This window comes from Phyllobates terribilis, unplaced genomic scaffold, assembly GCF_046119375.1.
Source record: "Phyllobates terribilis strain yellow unplaced genomic scaffold, ASM4611937v1 Scaffold_4__5_contigs__length_816908805, whole genome shotgun sequence".
Taxonomy (NCBI): domain Eukaryota; kingdom Metazoa; phylum Chordata; class Amphibia; order Anura; family Dendrobatidae; genus Phyllobates; species Phyllobates terribilis.
In genome coordinates this window covers 360949492-360969531 of record NW_027362764.1, presented here as the reverse complement: position 1 = coordinate 360969531, position 20040 = coordinate 360949492, and the positions used below count along the sequence as shown (strand labels likewise).

Sequence of the window (20040 nt, the reverse complement as noted above, 5' to 3'; positions counted from 1 at the left end):
GGCTAAGATGCGCCAAATCTGACACTTAGCCTCGCTCTTTTCACTTGACCTGATACGGAAGCAAGTGGGGTAATAGGGGTGGGGTTCATGTCAGCCTTGTATTGGCAGCTGACATGAAGCCCAGGTTGGTAATGGAGAGGCGTCTATAAAACACTCCCATTACTAACCCAATAGTAAAATTTGTGAAATAAAGACACAGGCAGAAAAAAATCCTGTATTTGAAATAAAAACACAGACTCCTTTATTAAATCTACATAGATAGATATGGATAGATAGATATATGGATGGATAGATAGATAGTTATACTCATCTAACATCCATTCCACTGAAGCTATCATCTCCTGTAAAAAAAATAAAATATTAAAGCAACATAATCCTTACCTGTCCCCGACGTGAAGATAATAATCCATTTGTCCCACAACGAGTCTAGCTCTGCTACATCTGGATGGCAGGCTGCATTGTTGCATGATGCAACTATATAGCCTGTCATTCAGCAGAGACACTGAGCTGCGCATGCTTGTGCATCTCAGTGGCTCATGGTCACGTCATCAAGGTAAGCGGGTGTAGCGTCGGCGTCCCTGCCTCCTGCTAGGCAGGGACGCTGTTCCCCTCACCTCTCCGCTCTGTGCCCAGCGTCTTCCTCCCGCTCTGCTGGCAGCACGCGCTGCTTCCCGGCCACGGTGCTTAGGGCGCGCGCGCTCCCCCTCTCTTACAGGGGCCGCGCGCGTCGTCCTAAGGAGTCCCCGGCCAATGGCCGGAGGACTTCACCATATATAAGGCACCTCCTCCAAACTGGAGGTGCCCGAGCAATGTTGTTGCAAAGCCTTCACTCTGCTTCAGCCCTCAGGTCCCGCTACCAGTTACCTGCCAGTCACCTGCCAGATTCCTGCCTGTTACCTGCCAGTCACCTGCCAGATTCCTGCTTGATACCTGCCTGATATCCGCTTACCTGCTTGCAAACCTGCGGTCCGACGGTCTGCCTTCCGACATCTGTCAGTCTGTCTATGGACCAGCCTGCCCGCTCACCTGGGAGCGCTCACCTGCTACCTGCCTGCTAGCCTACTTGGAGGCTCTGCCGTCACTTGCCGTGACCACCTGCCTGTCCAGAGACTCTTGCCCGCTCACCTGGGAGCGCTCACCTGCTACCTGCCTGCTAGCCTACCTGGAGGCTCTGCCGTCACTTACCGTGACCACCTGCCTGTCCAGAGACTCTTGCCCGCTCACCTGGGAGCGTCCACCTGCTACCTGTCTGCTAGTCTACCTGGAGGTTCTGCCGTCACTTGCCGTGACCACCTGCCTGTCCAGAGACTCTCGCCCGCTCACCTGGGAGCGCTCACCAGCCACCTGCCTGCTGTCCTTCTACCCAGAGACTGTCCCTGTCACTTGCCGTGACTACCTGCCCTTCTACCCAGAGACTGTCCCTGTCACTTGCCGTGACTACCTGCCCTTCTACCCAGAGACTGTCCCTGTCACTTGCCGTGACTACCTGCCCGTCTTCCCTGGGAGCCACCCGCTTCCTTACAAGGACCGCCCCCTTGTATAGTTGCTCAGAGGTTCCACCTCCCAGACCCGTTACAGTTTGCTCGGGCCATGGAACCCGGTGGCACCCAAGCTCCCTCGCTCTCGGACCTATGTCATGAACTTTCCCGTCAGAGGTCCCAACAGGAGTCCATCCTGAGTCACCTGCGTGGTGTTAACTCCCGCCTGGACACATTGACTACCTCTTCAGGAGCTGCCTCCACTCGCACACTTACTACCCCGGCACCGCCGCAGCCCATCAACACCATGGCATCTCTTCCCGGTCCCCGCCTCTCCGCCCCTCCTCGTTTTGGCAGAGATCCCAGCCAGGCACGGGGCTTCATTAACCAGTGCACTCTGCACTTCGAACTGTTGACACACCAGTTTTCCAGCGACCGAGCCAGGGTAGCCTTCATCATGTCCCATCTCACGGGAGAGGCACTGGCTTGGCTAAATCCTCTATGGGAGAGAGGAGACCCCCTGGTGTCCAACCTGCCAGCCTTTCTCACGGCCTTCCGGAAAGTCTTCGACGAACCAGGACGGAAGACCTCATCCGCATCATCTCTGCTACGCCTCCGTCAAGGAAATCTCTCCGTGGGCCAATACGCCATACGGTTCCGTACCCTTGCTTCGGAGCTGGCCTGGGATAACGACGCCCTGGTGTCTGTCTTTTGGGAGGGTCTGTCCGGCCGTATTAAAGATGAACTCGCCGGTCGGGACATTCCTACCACTCTCGACGACTTAATAACACTTGCCACCCGGATTGACATCCGGTTCCAGGAGCGCGCCAAAGAGGTCACCCGTGAGAGGAGGTTTCCACGTCTAGCCCCTACCTTCCAGAAACCTGTCACTTCTCCCGTTACTACCCAGGCGCACTCACCCGAGCCTATGCAGGTCGACCAGACCAAGATGGTCAAAACCCGTCAAGAGTTACGCCGTGCCGAGGGGAGCTGCTTCTACTGTGGCAGTAAGGAGCACCGGATCCGTTCCTGCCCGGAGAGGTCGGGAAACGCCTGTGTCTAGGATCGCTCAGAAAGGTCGTCCTAGACAAGAGTAAACCCTCTCCATCTCTGTTGCTGTCGGTCTCTATCATCTGCGGGGAGAACCGTTATTTTGAACTAGCCCAACTTGACTCTGGAGCTGCCGGAAATCTCATTTCACAGTCTCTGGTAGAGAAATACCACATTCCCACCAAACCTCTAGCTGTACCCTTATCTGTCGCTGCCGTGGATGGGGGCCTCTTACCACATCCCATCCAACTCATCACCGAATCCATAACCCTGCAGGTGGGAATGCTGCACTCTGAGAGCATCTTCTTTCATGTTCTGCCTGGACTCTCTCACGCCCTCTTACTAGGCCTACCTTGGCTTCAGAGACATGCACCCGTGCTTGATTGGCAGACCGGAGAAGTCCTTCGCTGGGGACAGGACTGCCATAAGACTTGTTTAGTTCCCGTCCATCCTGTCCGTCCTTCTCCTACTCCAGCCAATCTACCTGGTCTTCCGGCTCCTTATTGGTTGTATGCGGACGTCTTTAATAAAAAGGAGGCTGAGACCCGATCCATGTCAGAATATATTGAGGAGAATCTGGCCCGGGGATTCATCCGGAAATCTACTTCCCCGGCGGGAGCAGGCTTCTTCTTCGTCAAAAAGAAGGACGGCTCACTCCGTCCCTGTATAGACTATAGAGGCCTTAACCAGATCACGGTGAAGAATAAATACCCCCTTGCGCTCATTCCGGAATTATTTGACCGTCTGAGGGGGGCTAGAATCTTCACCAAGTTGGACCTCTGTGGGGCGTATAACCTGGTCCGTATCCGTCAGGGGGATGAATGGAAGACGGCATTCAACACCCGGGACGGCCACTATGAATACCTTGTAATGCCCTTCGGTCTCTGTAACGCTCCCGCCGTCTTTCAAGAGGACGCTGTTCCCCTCACCTCTCCTCTCCGTGCCCGGCGTCTTCCTCCCGCTCTGCTGGCAGCGCGCGCTGCTTCCCGGCCACGGTGCTTAGGGCGCGCGTGCGCGCTCCCCCTTTCTTAAAGGGGCCGCGCGCGTCATCCTAAGGAGTCCCCGGCCAATGGCCGGAGGACTTCACCATATATAAGGCACCTCCTCCAAAATGGAGGTGCCCGAGCAATGTTGTTGCAAAGCCTTCAATCTGCTTCAGCCCTCATGTCCCGCTACCAGTTACCTGCCAGTCACCTGCCAGATTCCTGCCTGTTACCTGCCAGTCACCTGCCAGATTCTTGCTTGATACCTGCCTGATATCCGCTTACCTGCTTGCAAACCTGCGGTCCGACGGTCTGCCTTCCGACATCTGTCAGTCTGTCTATGGACCAGCCTGCCCGCTCACCTGGGAGCGCTCACCTGCTATTTGCCTGCTAGCCTACCTGGAGGCTCTGCCGTCACTTGCCGTGACCACCTGCCTGTCCAGAGACTCTTGCCCGCTCACCTGGGAGCGCTCACCTGCTACCTGCCTGCGAGCCTACCTGGAGGCTCTGCCGTCACTTGCCGTGACCACCTGCCTGTCCAGAGACTCTTGCCCGCTCACCTGGGAGCGTCCACCTGCTACCTGTCTGCTAGTCTACCTGGAGGTTCTGCCGTCACTTGCCGTGACCACCTGCCTGTCCAGAGACCCTCGCCCGCTCACCTGAGAGCGCTCACCAGCCACCTGCCTGCTGTCCTTCTACCCAGAGACTGTCCCTGTCACTTGCCGTGACTACCTGCCCTTCTACCCAGAGACTGTCCCTGTCACTTGCCGTGACTACCTGCCCTTCTACCCAGAGACTGTCCCTGTCACTTGCCGTGACTACCTGCCCGTCTTCCCTGGGAGCCACCCGCTTCCTTACAAGGACCGCCCCCTTGTATAGTTGCTCAGAGGTTCCACCTCCCAGACCCGTTACAGCGGGGTTCATATCCAATGAACTCTGTTCACCTCACTAACGTCACCGCGAGCATGTGAAAGTTTGCACGCTCGGGGTGCTGTCAGAAAGGTGAGCAGAATTCAGAGACAATGAACTTCTTTCACCTCAATGTTGTCAGCGCAAGTGCCATGGGAGAGTTCTCATGGGGCTCACGCTGACGTCAGTGAGGTGAAAGGTGTTCATTGGATAGCCACAGCTGGGAACGCAGCCTCGGTGACCTGCGGTAACCTCGATGAGGTCACCTCTAGTCACTGATGCTGCACTCACAGCTGCTCATTGTGTCCTGGTTTACAGCCTGGACAATAGCCTCATGCCACTGTTCAGGTTGTAAACCAAATATCGCAGAGATGGATTACGGCATGGGACAGTATGTCAGACAGGTGAGTGATATTGTTGTTTTTTATTTTTTACAGGAGACTAGGGCTTCAATTGAATGGGCGTTAGGCGAGTATAACTATTTATCTATATCTATCTATTGTGGGATTTCTAGTCACTTGAGTGCATCGGGGTGCAAGACAGGAATTGTTTCCATTTAAAGGTCCATTCTGGTTTATTGCGGTGTCAATAACCAGCCAGAAGCAAAGGAAAATAAACGGCTGGCAGTTCAGGAAAACAAAGGAAACGGTTCTTTTTGCAAAGTCACTTGATAGCCAGTCCTGGTCACACAGACTGGATTGCATCCAATACACCGACTCAGATTGGAGATAACATACAGGCGACCTCTTCTTCCTCACGCAGAGACCATATACCAAACAACGGCCTCCATTTTAACTCGTTAACCATACCCAGAGATGAGGTATGTGGACAGCCAGACCCGCCCATCTCTCTGGCTACCTGTGAAACCTGGCCCAGATGCACCAAACAATCCTCTTAGTGCTTATGTGCACTAGAGCAATATTCCAGGATTACATCACAGATAGCAACCATCTCTGTGATACATACCTCCTATCAACTATGTGTCCGTGAGCTACTTACATACGTCCTTCTCTGCCTAAAGCCGTGGAACTTGGCATCTTCTACTACTAGACAAGGGATTCTCGAGAGGGCATCAGCGTTACCATGTAGCTTCTCGGCTCTATGTTCCACATGGAAGCGGAAATCCTGTAAGGCTAAAAACCAGCGGGTGCCCTAGTATTTTCCCCTTTTTCTCCCTCATCCATCTAAGTGAGGCATGGTCTGATACCAATTTAAATTTTCGTCCTAACAGATAGTACCGTAACGTGTCCACTGCCCACTTTGTGGCCAAGCACTCCTTTTCTATGATGGAATAACTCTTCTCACATGAAGATAGCTTCCTACTCAGGTAGAGAACAGGGTGCTCCCCCCGTGTATCTTCTCAGAAAGGACTGCTCCTAAACTGACATTTGAGGCATGTGTCTGGAGTATAAATTCCCTCTTAAAGTCGCGGGCAACCAGAACTGGTTGCTTACACAGAGCCACTTTGAGTTTTTGAAAGGCCATCTCTGCCTCTGCAGACCATTTAGCCATTGCTGATTTTGTCCCCTTAAAGAGCACCTGTCAGCAGGATTGTGCTCAGTAAACTACATACACTGTCAGGTGGGCGCCATTACACTGATTAAAATTATACCGGCCCAATCTCTCGATCAGCTCATCGACGCGCGGCATCGGATACACGTTGAACTTGGAGACATCATTTAACTTCCTATAATTGTTGCAGAATCTCCACTCGCCATTTGGTTTTGGAACCAGGACAATCGGGCTAGACCTTCCGCTCTTAGATTCCTCAATGACTCCGAGTTTCAACATATGACCTGGGAGATCATGTGCTTATTTTTGAGATCCTTTGTTGCCTTGGCTGTATGTTTTGGGTCATTGTCTTGCTGGAAGACCCAGCCACGACCCATTTTTAATGTCCTGGAGGAGAAAAGGAGGTTGTCACTCAGGATTTTACAGTACATGGCTCCGTCCATTCTCCCATTGATGCGGTGAAGTAGTCATAGCAGAGAAACATCCCCAAAGCATAATGTTTCCACCTCCATGCTTGACAGTGGGGACGGTGTTCTTTGGGTTATAGGCAGCATTTCTCTTCCTCCAAACACGGCCAGTTGAGTTAATGCCAAAGAGCTCAATTTTTGTCTCATCTGACCACAACACCTTCTTCCAATAACTCACAGAGTCATCCAGGTGATCACTGGCAAACGTCAGACGGGCCTGCACATGTGCCTTCTTGAGCAGGGGGACCTTGCAGGCACTGCAGGATATTAAACCTTTAAAGCGTAATGTGTTACCAATGGTTTTCTTGGTGATTGTGGTCCCTGCTGCCTTGAGATCATTAACAAGATCCCTCCATGTAGTTTTAGGCTGATCTTTCACCTTCCTCATCATCAAGGATACCACACGAGGTGAGATTTTGCATGGTGCCCCAGATTGATGCCGATTCACAGTCATTTTGTATTTCTTCCATTTTCTTACTATTGCACCAACAGTTGTCTCCTTCTCACCCAACGTCTTACTTATGGTTTTGTAGCCCATTCCAGATTTGTGCAGGTCTATGATCTTAGATCTTACATCCTTAGAAAGCTCTTTGGTCTTGCCCATGTTGTAGAGGTTAGCATCTGACTGATTAATTGAGTCTGTGGACAGGAGTCTTTTATACAGATGACTATGTAAGACAGCTGTCTTTAATGTAGGTAGCGAGTTGATTAGGAGCGTCTTCTGGAGGAGCCAGAACTCATAATGGTTTGTAGGGGATCAAATACTTATTTCTCACTGCAAAATGCAAATAAATTTATCTAATTTATACAATGTGATTTTCTTGATTTTTTTTATGATATTCTATCTCTTAACATTAAAATTAACCTACCCTTAAAATTATAGACTGTTCATGTCTTTGTCAATGGGCAAACTTACAAAAACAGCAAGGGATCAAATACTAATTTCCTCCACTGTATATATTCAACTAACAACAGGTCCTGGAGAGTCCGCAGCACAATTATCATTTCAACGCAGGTTGAGCAATGTAGGGACATTTTCGAGCAATTTGTGTGATATCCCTGACATTCTGTGCCTACTCCTGCCGTTCTGTAGGCAGGGAAACCATTGCTCTGTGCTCCACTGCAGAGTTGAACTATATTAATATGAGATGCACGCTGATACAGGTAAGAGTGTAGGTTGCTCCTGGTGAATACTGTAACATACCTGGCGGCATCCTTGCATAGTGGTCCATCTCCCACTGTGCAAGAGCTCGCACTTGAATTCCAGTCCAGACTATCACTTTGGCTTCTTTCCATATGGTCTGCTTTGCTCTGCTCTGTCTGCTTAGGGCGACGCCCGCTGAACTTCCTGTTTCTTATAGCTACTGCAGACACACCCCTGATGCTTCCTCAGCCTATTGCTGTCTGTCACCTGGTATTTAACCCAGCTCCTCCCTGGAATCCTGGCCTGAGCATCTTGTACTGTCAGTTGGCTTCTTGTCACTGATGTGCCAGGTCCTGTCTATGTTTCCTGCCTTGCGGTATCAGTTCCCGTGTCTGAACTGAGTCCTGTCTGTGTTCTCTTGCCAGCTGCCTTTCCTGGAGGCTGTATTTCCAGGCCCATGTGAACACGCTCTTAGCCTGTTCCTTCTGCCCTCTAGGGGCCGTATACCTAGATCTGTTGTCTGTGTCTTTTCCCAGTGTCTGTTCCTGCCCTAACCATATTCCAGCCTGTTTCCCGTTTCTCTCTACGCCCATATCTTCCCTTTTTCTGCAGAGCCTGAACTCGTACCTAACTCCTGCTCGTTGTCACTGTACTTCCGTTTGTGAGTTTGTGGTCCACTCGCTACTTCACTGCAAGTACCCTGTGGGTATCTGGTTCTGCCTTTCCCTTCCTGTCTGTTCCGTGTGAACAGAGCCCTGTCCCCTCTTCCCTGCTTTGCTCGCCGCTCCAGTGGTTTCTGCCTGCTCTGCCTTGCTCGCTGCTCCGTCAGTCTCGCTCCGCTCTGACCCTTTGCTCGCTGCTCCGGCAGTCTCGCTCCGCTCTGACCCTTTGCTCGCTGCTCCGGCAGTCTCGCTCTGCTCTGACCCTTTGCTCGCTGCTCCGGCAGTCTCGCTCTGCTCTGACCCTTTGCTCACTGCTCCAGGCGGCCTCGTCCTGCTCTACTCTCGCTCACCGCTCCAGGCGGTCTCGTCTTGCTCTGCTCTTGCTCGCCGCTCCGGGCGGCCTCACTCTGCTGTGTTTGTCCACCGCATCTGCGGTTCTGTTCCTGAGTCCCAGTCTGTACTGGGTCCTATCCACTCTGTGCTCCAACCTGTCGTACCTGCCAGTACCCCCCTGCCTGCATACCAGTCGTGCTTACCAACATCCACCTGCCTGCATACCGGCCGTACCTGCCAGTACCTCCCTGCCTGCATACCAGTCGTGCTTACCAACATCCACCTGCCTGCATACCGGCCGTACCTGCCAGTACCTCCCTGTTTGCATACCAGTCGTGCTTGCCAGCATCCACCCGTCTGCATACCTGCCGTGTCTGCCTGTACCCACCAGTCTGTGTGCCAGCCTAACCTGCCTGTTCCCCGGTGTGGGTCAACAGCCGTGTCCGGGGTCTGACCTGGAGTAGCACCTGGTCCCTCTGCTCGGTCCCTCCTTGGTGCACTGGCATCGTATGCCGTCGTGCGACCTTGGTCGGATCGGGTGGATACTTAGTTACGCCCCTCCAGGCATTCACTCTCCGGTACGGTCCAGTGGAATCAGTACATATACACGCACACGCCAGTCAGTCCGGGCGTGTGCATTACAAATACCACCATGTCATAGAGGATTTGAGGCTGGTTTTGGTGTGGATTTTGAAGCAAATCTACTGCAAAATGCATATTAAAATCTCTGTGTTAACATACTCTTAGAGTAGTTTTATAAGGTAAGCCCGCAATTTAATTTATTTAGTAAAATGTAACTTATTATGTTGGACATAATGGCCCTTCTAGGTGTATTTTACTCTGTGTGTCTTTTGCCATTTGTTATATCTTAATTATTCTATAGTGCTTCCACCACACTCACAGATGCCATATATGTCAATAAGAAGCTAGTCTGATCAAATCTTATTCATCTTCATTGCAAAATATGTGGAAGCAAGTATCATATTCCCCTGTATTCAATATTTATTTTACATCCACCTTTGAAACATTCATAAAATGTCTTTTGCATTTACTAGGGGGAGAAAGGTGAAAAAGGTTATTTCAACGGGGGTTATTTCATGCAATCACCCCCAGGACCACCAGGGATACCTGGAGAAAGGGTAAGCATTTTTCTCTTAATATACCATAGAGATCTGTGCATAGAAATGTATCAAGGCTCCATGAAGGATTTAGCCACATTTTTAAAACTGACAGCACAATGTCTGATAGAGTTCAATGAGACAATTCAAATATTCTTTTTATTGTTTCCATTTGTCTGTTTCATTAAAGACAGTGCATGTCATATTCTCAGTTTTTGAAACTTGACCATTCAAATTTTTGGGGATCCATCCACAATGGAGGAAAACTGAAGGACAGTTTTACATTGTTATTTATCTGATCTATTGCTAAGTGTCTATAGAAGAAAAATACCGTATATTCCGGCGTATAAGACGACCTGGTGTATAAGACGACCCCCCTACTTTCCTGTTAAAATATAGAGTTTAGGATATATTCACCGTATAAGACTACCCCTTTTCCAACGCATACCAAACACCGGTAAAAATTAAAAAAAAACAGATTTGAATTTAACATGGTCCTTTTTTAATTTAAATTCTTATGACATGCAGGTATATAGCAGGAAAACTGTCACTCATAAACATATTAAAATAGGGGGGACCCCACGTCATTTTTTGGGGGGGTCCCCCATTCTAATAGCTAGTAAAGGCTAGGTATTCAGCTGGGGGCTGATATTAGTAGCCTGGGAAGCTCCGTGGGTATTACCCCCTTCCCAGGCTTCAAACATCTGCCCCAGCCGTCTGCTTAACCTCCGCTAGAGACTATAATGATGGTGGATCCCACGCCAATTTTCTTTTTAAAAAATCCTTTATTTTAACACTAAATGACAATTGAGGGGTTAATAAAGATGCAGTCCCTAAATTATTAATTTTGTAATTAATTTTTCCCAAAAATGTTGACGTGGGGCTTCGCCATATTTTTGTGTCCAGCCAGGTACAGCAGGCAGGAACGGGCTGCCCCCAACCACCAGCTGCCTATTTGTACCTGGCCGGACACAACAATATAGGGAAGCCCTTTTTTTTTTAATTATTTCATGAAATAATTAAAAAAAAAAATACGTGGGGCTTCGCCCTATTTTTGTGTCCAGCCAGGTACAACTAGGCAGCTGGGGACTGGAATCTGCAGCGCAGGGAGGCCCAAGCTTTCTGGGCCCCACCCGCTGCAAATTGCAGTCCGCAGCCACCCCGGAAAATGGCGCGTTCATAGAAGCGCCATCTTCTGGCGCTGTACCCAACTCATCCAGGGCCCTGGTGCGGTGGCTCACTGGGTAATAAAGGGGTTAAGGCCAGCTTGGCATTATCAGCTGGCCCTAAGCCCGAAATTCATGGGGTCACGCCAATATTAGACATGAACACCATGAATTTCTAGTAAAGTAATTAAAAAAAACACAACACCCAGAATAAAGTCCTTTAATTGAAATAAAGACACAATTTTTTAATGTTCTAAATTAAACCATACTTACCATCACGCCCATTCCAGCTGAAGCCAACGATCTCCTGCAATAAAAGTAAAATAATAAAGCAACCTCATCCTTACCTCTCCATGGTTCCCAGGACCGGTTCAGCTCTGCTACATTCACATGACAGGCTTCACCGCAGCAGAACGCTGCCGTTCAGCTTGCCATGCGGCAGACACTGAGAAGCGCAGGCATGCTTGTGCTCCTCAGTGTCTGACTGTGACGGCATCCAGATGAGCCGAGATCATGTCCAATGAACTCGGCTCACCTCATGCACGTCACTGACAGCGTGGGAAAATTCTCCTGCTCCCCGCATGCGCAGTAGAAGTTTCCCACGCTGTCAGTGACGGACGTCCAGGAGGTGAGCTGAGTTCATTGTCGGCTCATCTGGATGCCGTCACAGCCAGACACTGAGGAGCGCAAGCATGCCTGCGCTTCTCAGTGTCTGCGGGATGACAGGCTGGATGGCAGCGTTCTGCTGCGGTCCAGCCTGTCATCTCGATGTAGCAGAGCTGGAGCCGTCGTGGGAACCATGGAAAGGTAAGGATGATGTTGCTTTATTATTTTTCTTTTATTGCAGGAGATCGTTGGCTTCAGCTGGAATGGGCGTGATGGTAAGTATGGTTTAATTTAGAACAATAAAGGAATGTGTCTTTATTTCAATTAAAGGACTTTATTCTGGGTGTTTGTGTTTTTTTTAACTTTGACTATGGGGTTAGTAATGGGGGTGTCTTATAGACGCCTCTCCATTACTAACCTGGGCTTGATGTCAGCTGGCATTATAAGCTGACATCAACCCCAGCCCTATTACCCCACTGCCACCGCTACAGGGCAGTGGGAAGAGCGAGGCTAAGTGCCAGAATTGGCGCATCCTATGGATGCGCCATTCCTGGGGCGGCTGACGGCTGGTGTTTCTAGCCTGGGAGGGGGCCAATATTCATGGCTCCCTTCCTGGGCTATTAATATCAGCCTCCAGCTGTCTGCCTAGCCTTTGCTAGCTATTAAAATAGGGGGGACCCCACGTCATTTTTTTGGGATCCCCCATTTTAATAGCTAGTAAAGGCTAGGTATTCAGCTGGGGGCTGATATTAGTAGCCTGGGAAGCTCCGTGGGTATTACCCCCTTCCCAGGCTTCAAACATTTGCCCCAGCTGTCTGCTTAACCTCCGCTAGAGACTAAAATTAAGGGGAACCCCACGCCAATTTTTTTTTTTAATAAATCCGTTATTTTAACACTAGATGACAAGTACAGTAACCAACACTATCACTGTACTTCATATATATGTGACTGACATGTTTCTATCTATCTAATCTATGTGTGAAGCTCTATTCTGTCTGTTATAAATTGTCGGGTACAGATGCTGAATTGCCGGCCGGCTTTTTTAAAGAGACGGTGCATGAAAACACTATTATTTGTTTTAATAAATCCTTTACACTAAATGACAAGTACAGTAAGCAACACTGTCACTGTACTTCATATATATGTGACTGACATGTTTCTATCTATCTAATCTATGTGTGAAGCTCTATTCTTTCTATTCTAAATTGTCGGGTGCCGGCTTATGCCGCTGCTGAATTGCCGGCTTTTCATATATTGTCACAGAAGCGATGCGAACTTCCCAGCTCCGGACACAGCGCAGCGCTTCTGTGACAAGTGAAAGCTGTCGGCACAGAAGCCCTGCGCTGTGTCCGGAGCTGGGAATACGCAGCGATGTGTCCGTTTCAGCACAGAAGCGCTGACCGTCTGGACCTACCGCCACCGTATTTTAACTCCCTCCACCTTATATTAACTCCGACATGGCAGGGATACGGCCACGGCAGCTTATTAACACCCCCAGAGTATCCCCGCATGTCAATTTCTGAAAGTTCAAAAGCATTACCGGCGTATAAGACGACCCCAGACTAGACAGAAGATTTTTCAGTCTTCAAAAGTCGTCTTATACGCCGGAATATACGGTAGATCAGACGGTTTACCTCTTTCTATTAAAACCATATGAGAAACAATGGATGCAAAATGGCTGTAAAATGGAGCCAAAACAAATGGCATATGGGAGAAATACAGTCCTTTTGACTGATGTACTTATTTCTAAAGATCATTGGGTGTGATGACACAGCTTTTCTTCTTAATTATGCCATACAAATTCAGTAAGCCAAGAGCCATATGCTTTTATCTTCATATTGACTTTTGCATAGGTGTTCTACTCTGGTTGATTAACACAGGCTATTGTTTGAATAATCCTGAATGTTGACACTTGAGTGAGATGTTCTGTATCCTATTGTCTGCAAATCTTGCAAGATAGAGACATGTGATAATATGCTGATTGCGTATTATACCAAACCATGCAAAAGTTGATAAAATGCTTAAACAGTTAAGCCCCCATCTCACATAGTGAGATCGCTAGCGAGATCGCTGCTGTGTCACGGTTTTGGTGATGCAACAGCGACCTCACCAGCGATGTCGCTATGTGTGACACTTTGCAGCGATCAGGCCCCTGCTGTGAGGTCGCTGATTGCTGCAAAGTGTCCTGGACCATTTTCTGGTCGTTGCCCTCCCGCTGGTCAGCACACATCGCTGTGTGTGACCAGCGGGAGCAGCAATCAGTCTGGTAACCATGATAAACATCGGGTTACTAGGGGCACACGCGCACCTAGTAACCCGTTGTTTATCATGGTTACGAGCCTGCTAAAATGAGCGGTAACCTCCCGCTCACCGTAGCAGAGTGGTAACCATGATAAACAACGGGTTACTAGGTGCGCGTGTGCCCCTAGTAACCCAATGTTTATCATGGTTACGAGCCTGCTAAAGTGAGCGGTAACCTCCCGCTCACCGTAGCAGAGTGGTAACAATGATAAACAACGGGTTACTAGGTGCGCGTGTGCCCCTAGTAACCCAATGTTTATCATGGTTACCAGCCTGCTCCTGCTTCAGCAGGCTGGTAACCGGAGCAGGACATCGTGGAAAGATTCTTTCCACGATGTCGCTGCTCCCCTGATCGTTGGTGAGCCTGCCTGTTTGACAGCTCACCAGCGACCACATAGCGACGCAGCAACGATCCCTGACAGGTCGTATCGTTGTCGGGATCGTTGCAGCCTCGCTAAGTGTGACGGGGCCTTTAGTCAGGGGCCCCTTCCACCTTGAACTCTGACCCTTGACCTGTCAATGATGGCTGGAAGGACAACTGTGACCTACAAAAAAAGGCTATCTGCCTTTATTCTGAATCATTCTACAGCATGTCAGCTTAGGGGTTTCGGCCCCAACTGAAGGACTACAGATCGGCTCCATTGACCATTGCTGAACCCTCAGAGACATCTTGAAGAATCCAGGTTGGGACAATCAGGCCACCTGGCCCCAGATTTCACTGCTCTTGGCTAGTTTCCTAAGCTTGTTGTTATCTTCTGTCTTTGGGGGCCCGCCAAAAGTGGGGTTCCACTGGTGGGGGTAGTGAGCCCTGGAAGCCCTGAAATCGCAGCTACTCTATTCTCGGCATGCCAGTAGAAGAGTAAGGACTGTGTAATGCTGCACCATCTTGGGTACTTGCTAGGACTGTTCTATTTGTTTATTGTCCGCTTTGTGGTTCAATAAAGTATTGCCACACTGTTTTACCCGCACTCTGTGTTGTCTGAGTAGTGTTACACCCACGGAAGACCCTGTGCCTTCACAGCTAGTTTTAGTTTTGCAAATTATAGCTGAGTAAGTGAGTTACATTTTAAAAATAAAAAAAAAACATGAAAACCAACAGTCCTAGATTACTCCTCCCTTGACTCTTTATTTATTTTACTCAGTTATATAGTGCCATTATTTACACAGCGCTTTACAGACATTATCGGCACTGTCCCCATTGGGGCTCACAATCTACATCCCCTATTAGTATGTCTGTGGAGTGTGGGAGGAAACTGGAGAACCCAGAGGAAACGCACACAAACACGGGTGAACATACAAACTCCTTGCAGATGTTGTTCTTGGTGGGATTTGACCCCAGCTCTGCAAAGCTGCAGTGCTAACTACTGAGCCACCGTGCTGCCCTGACATCTCCACTTTTACAGCCACATTCACCTCCTCCTCCACTTGGACCTGTTCCTGCTGGTTCAAGAATCGTATTTTTTATTTATACTCTTAAGGCCCCGTCACACTAAGCGATATCGCTAGCGAGATCGCTGCTGTGTCACGGTTTTGGTGACTCACCAGCGACCTCACCAGCGATGTCGCTATGTGTGACACTTTGCAACGATCAGGCCCCTGCTGTGAGGTCGCTGATCGTTGCAAAGTGTCCTGGACCATTTTTTGGTCGTTGGCCTCCCGCTGGCCAGCACACATCGCTGTGTGTGACCAGCGGGACCAACGATCTGGCTGGTAACCATGGTAAATATCGGGTTACTAGGGGCACGCGCGCACTTAGTAACCCGCTGTTTACCATGGATACCACTCTGCTACAGTGAGCGGAGGCTCCAGCGCACCGTAGCAGAGTGGTATCCATGGTAAACAGCGGGTTACTAGGGGCACACGCGCACTTAGTAACCCGATATTTACCATAGTTACCAGCCTGCTCCTGCTTAAGCAGCAGGCTGGTAACGGGAGCAGGACATCGTGGAACGATTCTTTCCACGATATCGCTGCTCCCCTGATCGCTGGTGAGCCTGCCTGTTTGACAGCTCACCAGCGATGTATTAGCGATGCAGCAACGATCCCTGACAGGTCGTATCGTTGTCGGGATCGCTGCTGCATCGCTTAGTGTGACGGGGCCTTTAGCGTAGGTACAGGATGCAGCTGTAGTGAGGGGCAGCATTAGGTTTTGTGTATGCGCAGTTTTACAAAAACACTAACTATGTGTACTCTAAATTTTCAAGGAAGGCTATTCTGTTTCACAATATCAGCTGCTGACTCAGTTGAGAAGAGGTTAATTTGCTTGATTGCTGCCTTCCTTAGAAGTGGTACACGTCTATCAGGTTGCCTCTCCGGAATAGAAACCTACACGTGTGTACTCTACAACCCTGCCTGTGGGTGGTTTGAGTTTGGATGGCTGAGAGCGCATCCAGTTCCTTCACTTTGTGTTCCACAAGGTCCTATCTGAAGTATTCAGGCATAGTTGCCTGCTTTGAACACTAATTTTTTAAAGGAAAACACTTTAGGCCCCCAGGACCCTAAGGCAAGAGCATTGGGGAGGTGTCCCAAGGCAATGGGGCAAGGACAGGTACTATCAAGCCTCATGGTGGATCACCAGCTGTATCCAGATTCAAACTATGAGCTTTTCATCTGCGGCTGCTTGTACGCTACTGGAGGTAAAATTTTGGAACTGTGGGGGTAATGTGTAAACATGTTATGTGGGTGAAATTTTTAACTGGACTGCCGGTAGCAAGCCTCACTGCAGAGAGCTAGCTCAATCCAAGATTATTCTACCAGCTTTTCATCTGCGGCATTTGTAACATACAATACTGGAGCAGACATTTTTGAGCCGTGGCGGTACTGTGGCTCATTGTCTGGGTGTGAAGTTTTTAATCCGCTTTCTCAGGGAAATGTGAAAACATGCTCTGTGGGTAAAATTTGTTATCATCTTTTGTGGGATAAATGTGGAAACACGCTATGTGGGTGAAATTTGTTATCATCTTTTGTGGGATAAATGTGGAAACACGCTATGTGGGTGAAATTTGTTATCATCTTTTGTGGGATAAATGTGAAAACATGCTCTGTAGGTGAAATTTGTTATCAGCTTCTGTGGGATAAACGTGGAAACATGCTCTGTGGGTGAAATTTGTAAGTGCTAATGTAGGGGTACTCTGCCCATACTCTGTGGGTGAAATTTGTAAGCTGATAATGTAGGTTTACTGTGCCCCATGCTATGTGGGTGAAATTTGTAAGCTGCTAATGTAGGGGTACTGTGCCCAATGTTCTGTGGGTGAAAATTTTAACTGGACTGGAAGTAACAAGACTCAGTCTCTGTGAGGCTGGGTGCCCACGATGCGTTTTTCAAGCGTTTATGCTGCTTAATTTCCGCAGCGTAAACGCTTCAAAAACGCTTGGTAATTCGCCCCCCATGGTCCCCAATGACAAGCCGCACTGTCAATGCCCATGCTGCGGATTTTTCCGCAGCGTTTATGCTGCGCTCAAAAATCCGCAGCATGTCCATTAATTTTGCGGAAGCGCGGCGTAATCGCCGCCATTGACTTGCATTGAGATGCATATAATCCGTGTCAGTACATTTGTACTCACGGATTATATGCATTTCAATGTGCGGATGATACCCAAGTCTGGAGGAGAGAAGACTCTCATCCAGACCTGGGTACCATTGTACCTGTGAAAAAAAGAATAAAATAAAGAATAAAGATTATATTCACCTTCCGACGGCCCCCGGTCTCCTTCCCTGTGCTTGTGGGCAGGACTGAAGGACCTGCGGTGACGTCACAGTCATGTGACCGCAGGCCCTTCAGTGCAGTGTCCCACGATATCCCGGCAGCCAGGAACGAGCGCAGCTACATTCCCCGGGCCATCAGAAGGTAAGTATAGGTTTATTTTTTTATTTTTTAAACATTCTTTCGGTCACACTATATAAATCCATGCTGTTTGCATGGATTTATATAGTGTGACCTAGTTGTCAAGCACTTTCCAAGTGATGCTAAAATCGCCTGGAAAGCGCTTGTCAATCCGCATGCGGAAATGCATGTGAATAACGCTTCAAATCCGCATGTATTCCGCAGGAAAAACACATGCACAATCTGCATGCGTTTTTTCTGCCAGGGAGATGCAGAAATGCTGCAGAAATTTTCTGCTTCATTTCTGCATCGTGGGCACATACATAGCCTGAGGGCACTGTTTTTTATTATGTTATTCATTTGCTTCCTATTTTACCATGATTGCTATGGTGAAAGAACCCCTTTAAGTCATCTTCTTATCTTGTTTGGAGGACAATTGTACTACTCTTAAGGCCCCGTCACACTAAGCGATGCAGCAGCGATCCCGACAACGATACGACCTGTCAGGGATCGTTGCTGCATCGCTAATACATCGCTGGTGAGCTGTCAAACAGGCAGGCTCACCAGCGATCAGGGGAGCAGCGATATCGTGGAAAGAATCGTTCCACGATGTCCTGCTCCCGTTACCAGCCTGCTGCTTAAGCAGGAGCAGGCTGGTAACTATGGTAAACATCGGGTTACTAAGTGCGCGTGTGCCCCTAGTAACCCGCTGTTTACCATGGATACCACTCTGCTACGGTGCGCGGGAGCTTACCGCTCACCTTAGCAGAGTCGTATCCATGATAAACATCGGGTTACTAGGGGCATACGTGCACTTAGTAACCCGATGTTTATCATGGATACGACTCTGCTAAGGTGAACGGTAGCCTCCGCGCACCGTAGCAGAGTGGTATCCATGGTAAACAGCGGGTTACTAGGGGCACACGCGCACTTAGTAACCCGATGTTTACCATGGATACCAGCCTGATCGTTGGTCCCGCTGGTCACACACAGCGATGTGTGCTGGCCAGAGGGAGGCCAACGACCAAAAAATGGTCCAGGACACTTTGCAGCGATCAGCGACCTCACAGCAGGGGCCTGATCGTTGCAAAGTGTCACACATAGCGACATCGCTGGTGAGGTCGCTGGTAAGTCACCAAAACCGTGACTCAGCAGCGATCTCGCTAGCGATATCGCTATGTGAGACGGGGCCTTTACCCCCATTTAGCTTCCTTTTCCAGTCCCCTAGCCCTGACTATTACCATTTTACATCCATTTTAAAGCACCAAAGTTCGGGTCCCTGTTGACTTCTATTGGGTTCGGGTCAAGTTTGAGTTCAAGTTCGGACTTGAACCAAGCCGTTTACAGTATGTTCGTTGAACCTAAAATTTTTGTTTATTGGTATCATTAAAAGTTCAAATATTACTGACCCTCAAAAAAGCAAACAAAAAACACCAAAAATGATTAAAAAGGCCAGAGAATACTCTCAGTCCAAAAAGAGATTATCATAAAGTGGGGAAGGGGCAATGCCCTAAACTGACCCCTAATATGTCCCTACCTCACAGAGGAGGTTGGCACCCTCTTGAACGCAAATGGCGCCACCGCTCCTCGTCGGCTCACCCTAAGGGTCCCTATAAGTCCCTAATTAGGTGAGAGTGATGGGAGTCAATTATCAATGTAAGGGGACGAAAGAGAGTAATCAGCATTCAATCCCTGGGACAAATGGGCCACCACCACTGTATCTGAAGTGTACAGGTGTGGTAAATCAAAACATAGGAAATTAAAGGGTATAGTCACCTACTCATTTCCTAGCAGTCAATAATATTAATGGCCCAGATACCCAAGAGGATATCAATCATCAAACAACCAATAACACTATATATAAATCTCCATCTGGCTGTAGATACAGAAAATATATATGTATTCGTCACACAAGTAATCACAGGGGATATTCTTGCATCCGTCCACCAAACCAGAAAGTACATGTCACTTTTTAATAATATATATAATAAACCAATCTTCAAGCACAATAAGCATAAAAAGATTCACTAGTCAGCCAAAAAGTCAAGAAATATAGTATGGAGATGTCTTTGGACCCTACTATTCATAGAGACAAGATCAGTAATGCAAATAGACCGACCCCACAGCAACACCGCTAAGTTCAAATACAGATGCAAGTATGCAGGGCCGGCTCCAGGTTTTTGTGGGCCCTGAGCAAAAGAGTCTCAGTGGGCCCCTTTAACACATATCACGATTCATGATGCACAGATACCGCAATACCGAAATATATATATACTAGATGGTGGCCCGATTCTAACGCATCGGGTATTCTAGAATATGTATGCGGCCGATATTTAAATTTGGCGCCTAAATCGGTGATTGGTCGCGGGCAGCGCCAGCGACCAATCAACGATTTTTAACACAAATGTCCGGACCTTTGTAACACCATGCGGATACTGTGGGGACATCAGTGGCTAGGGTGTGAAGGGAGGACCGGGGAGCGGCGCT

The 20040-nt window shown here is 48.8% G+C and overlaps 1 protein-coding gene across 2 annotated transcripts in view; it reads left to right on the top strand.

Moving 5' to 3' along the window:
* COL15A1 (collagen type XV alpha 1 chain) overlaps positions 1-20040 on the top strand; it is a 904466-nt gene that overhangs the window by 597464 nt on the left and 286962 nt on the right. For both annotated transcript variants that reach the window (XM_073678442.1, XM_073678441.1), the window contains exon 33: positions 9594-9677. In XM_073678442.1, coding sequence (XP_073534543.1) covers positions 9594-9677 — 84 coding nt within the window. The remainder of the gene's footprint in view (positions 1-9593; positions 9678-20040) is intronic.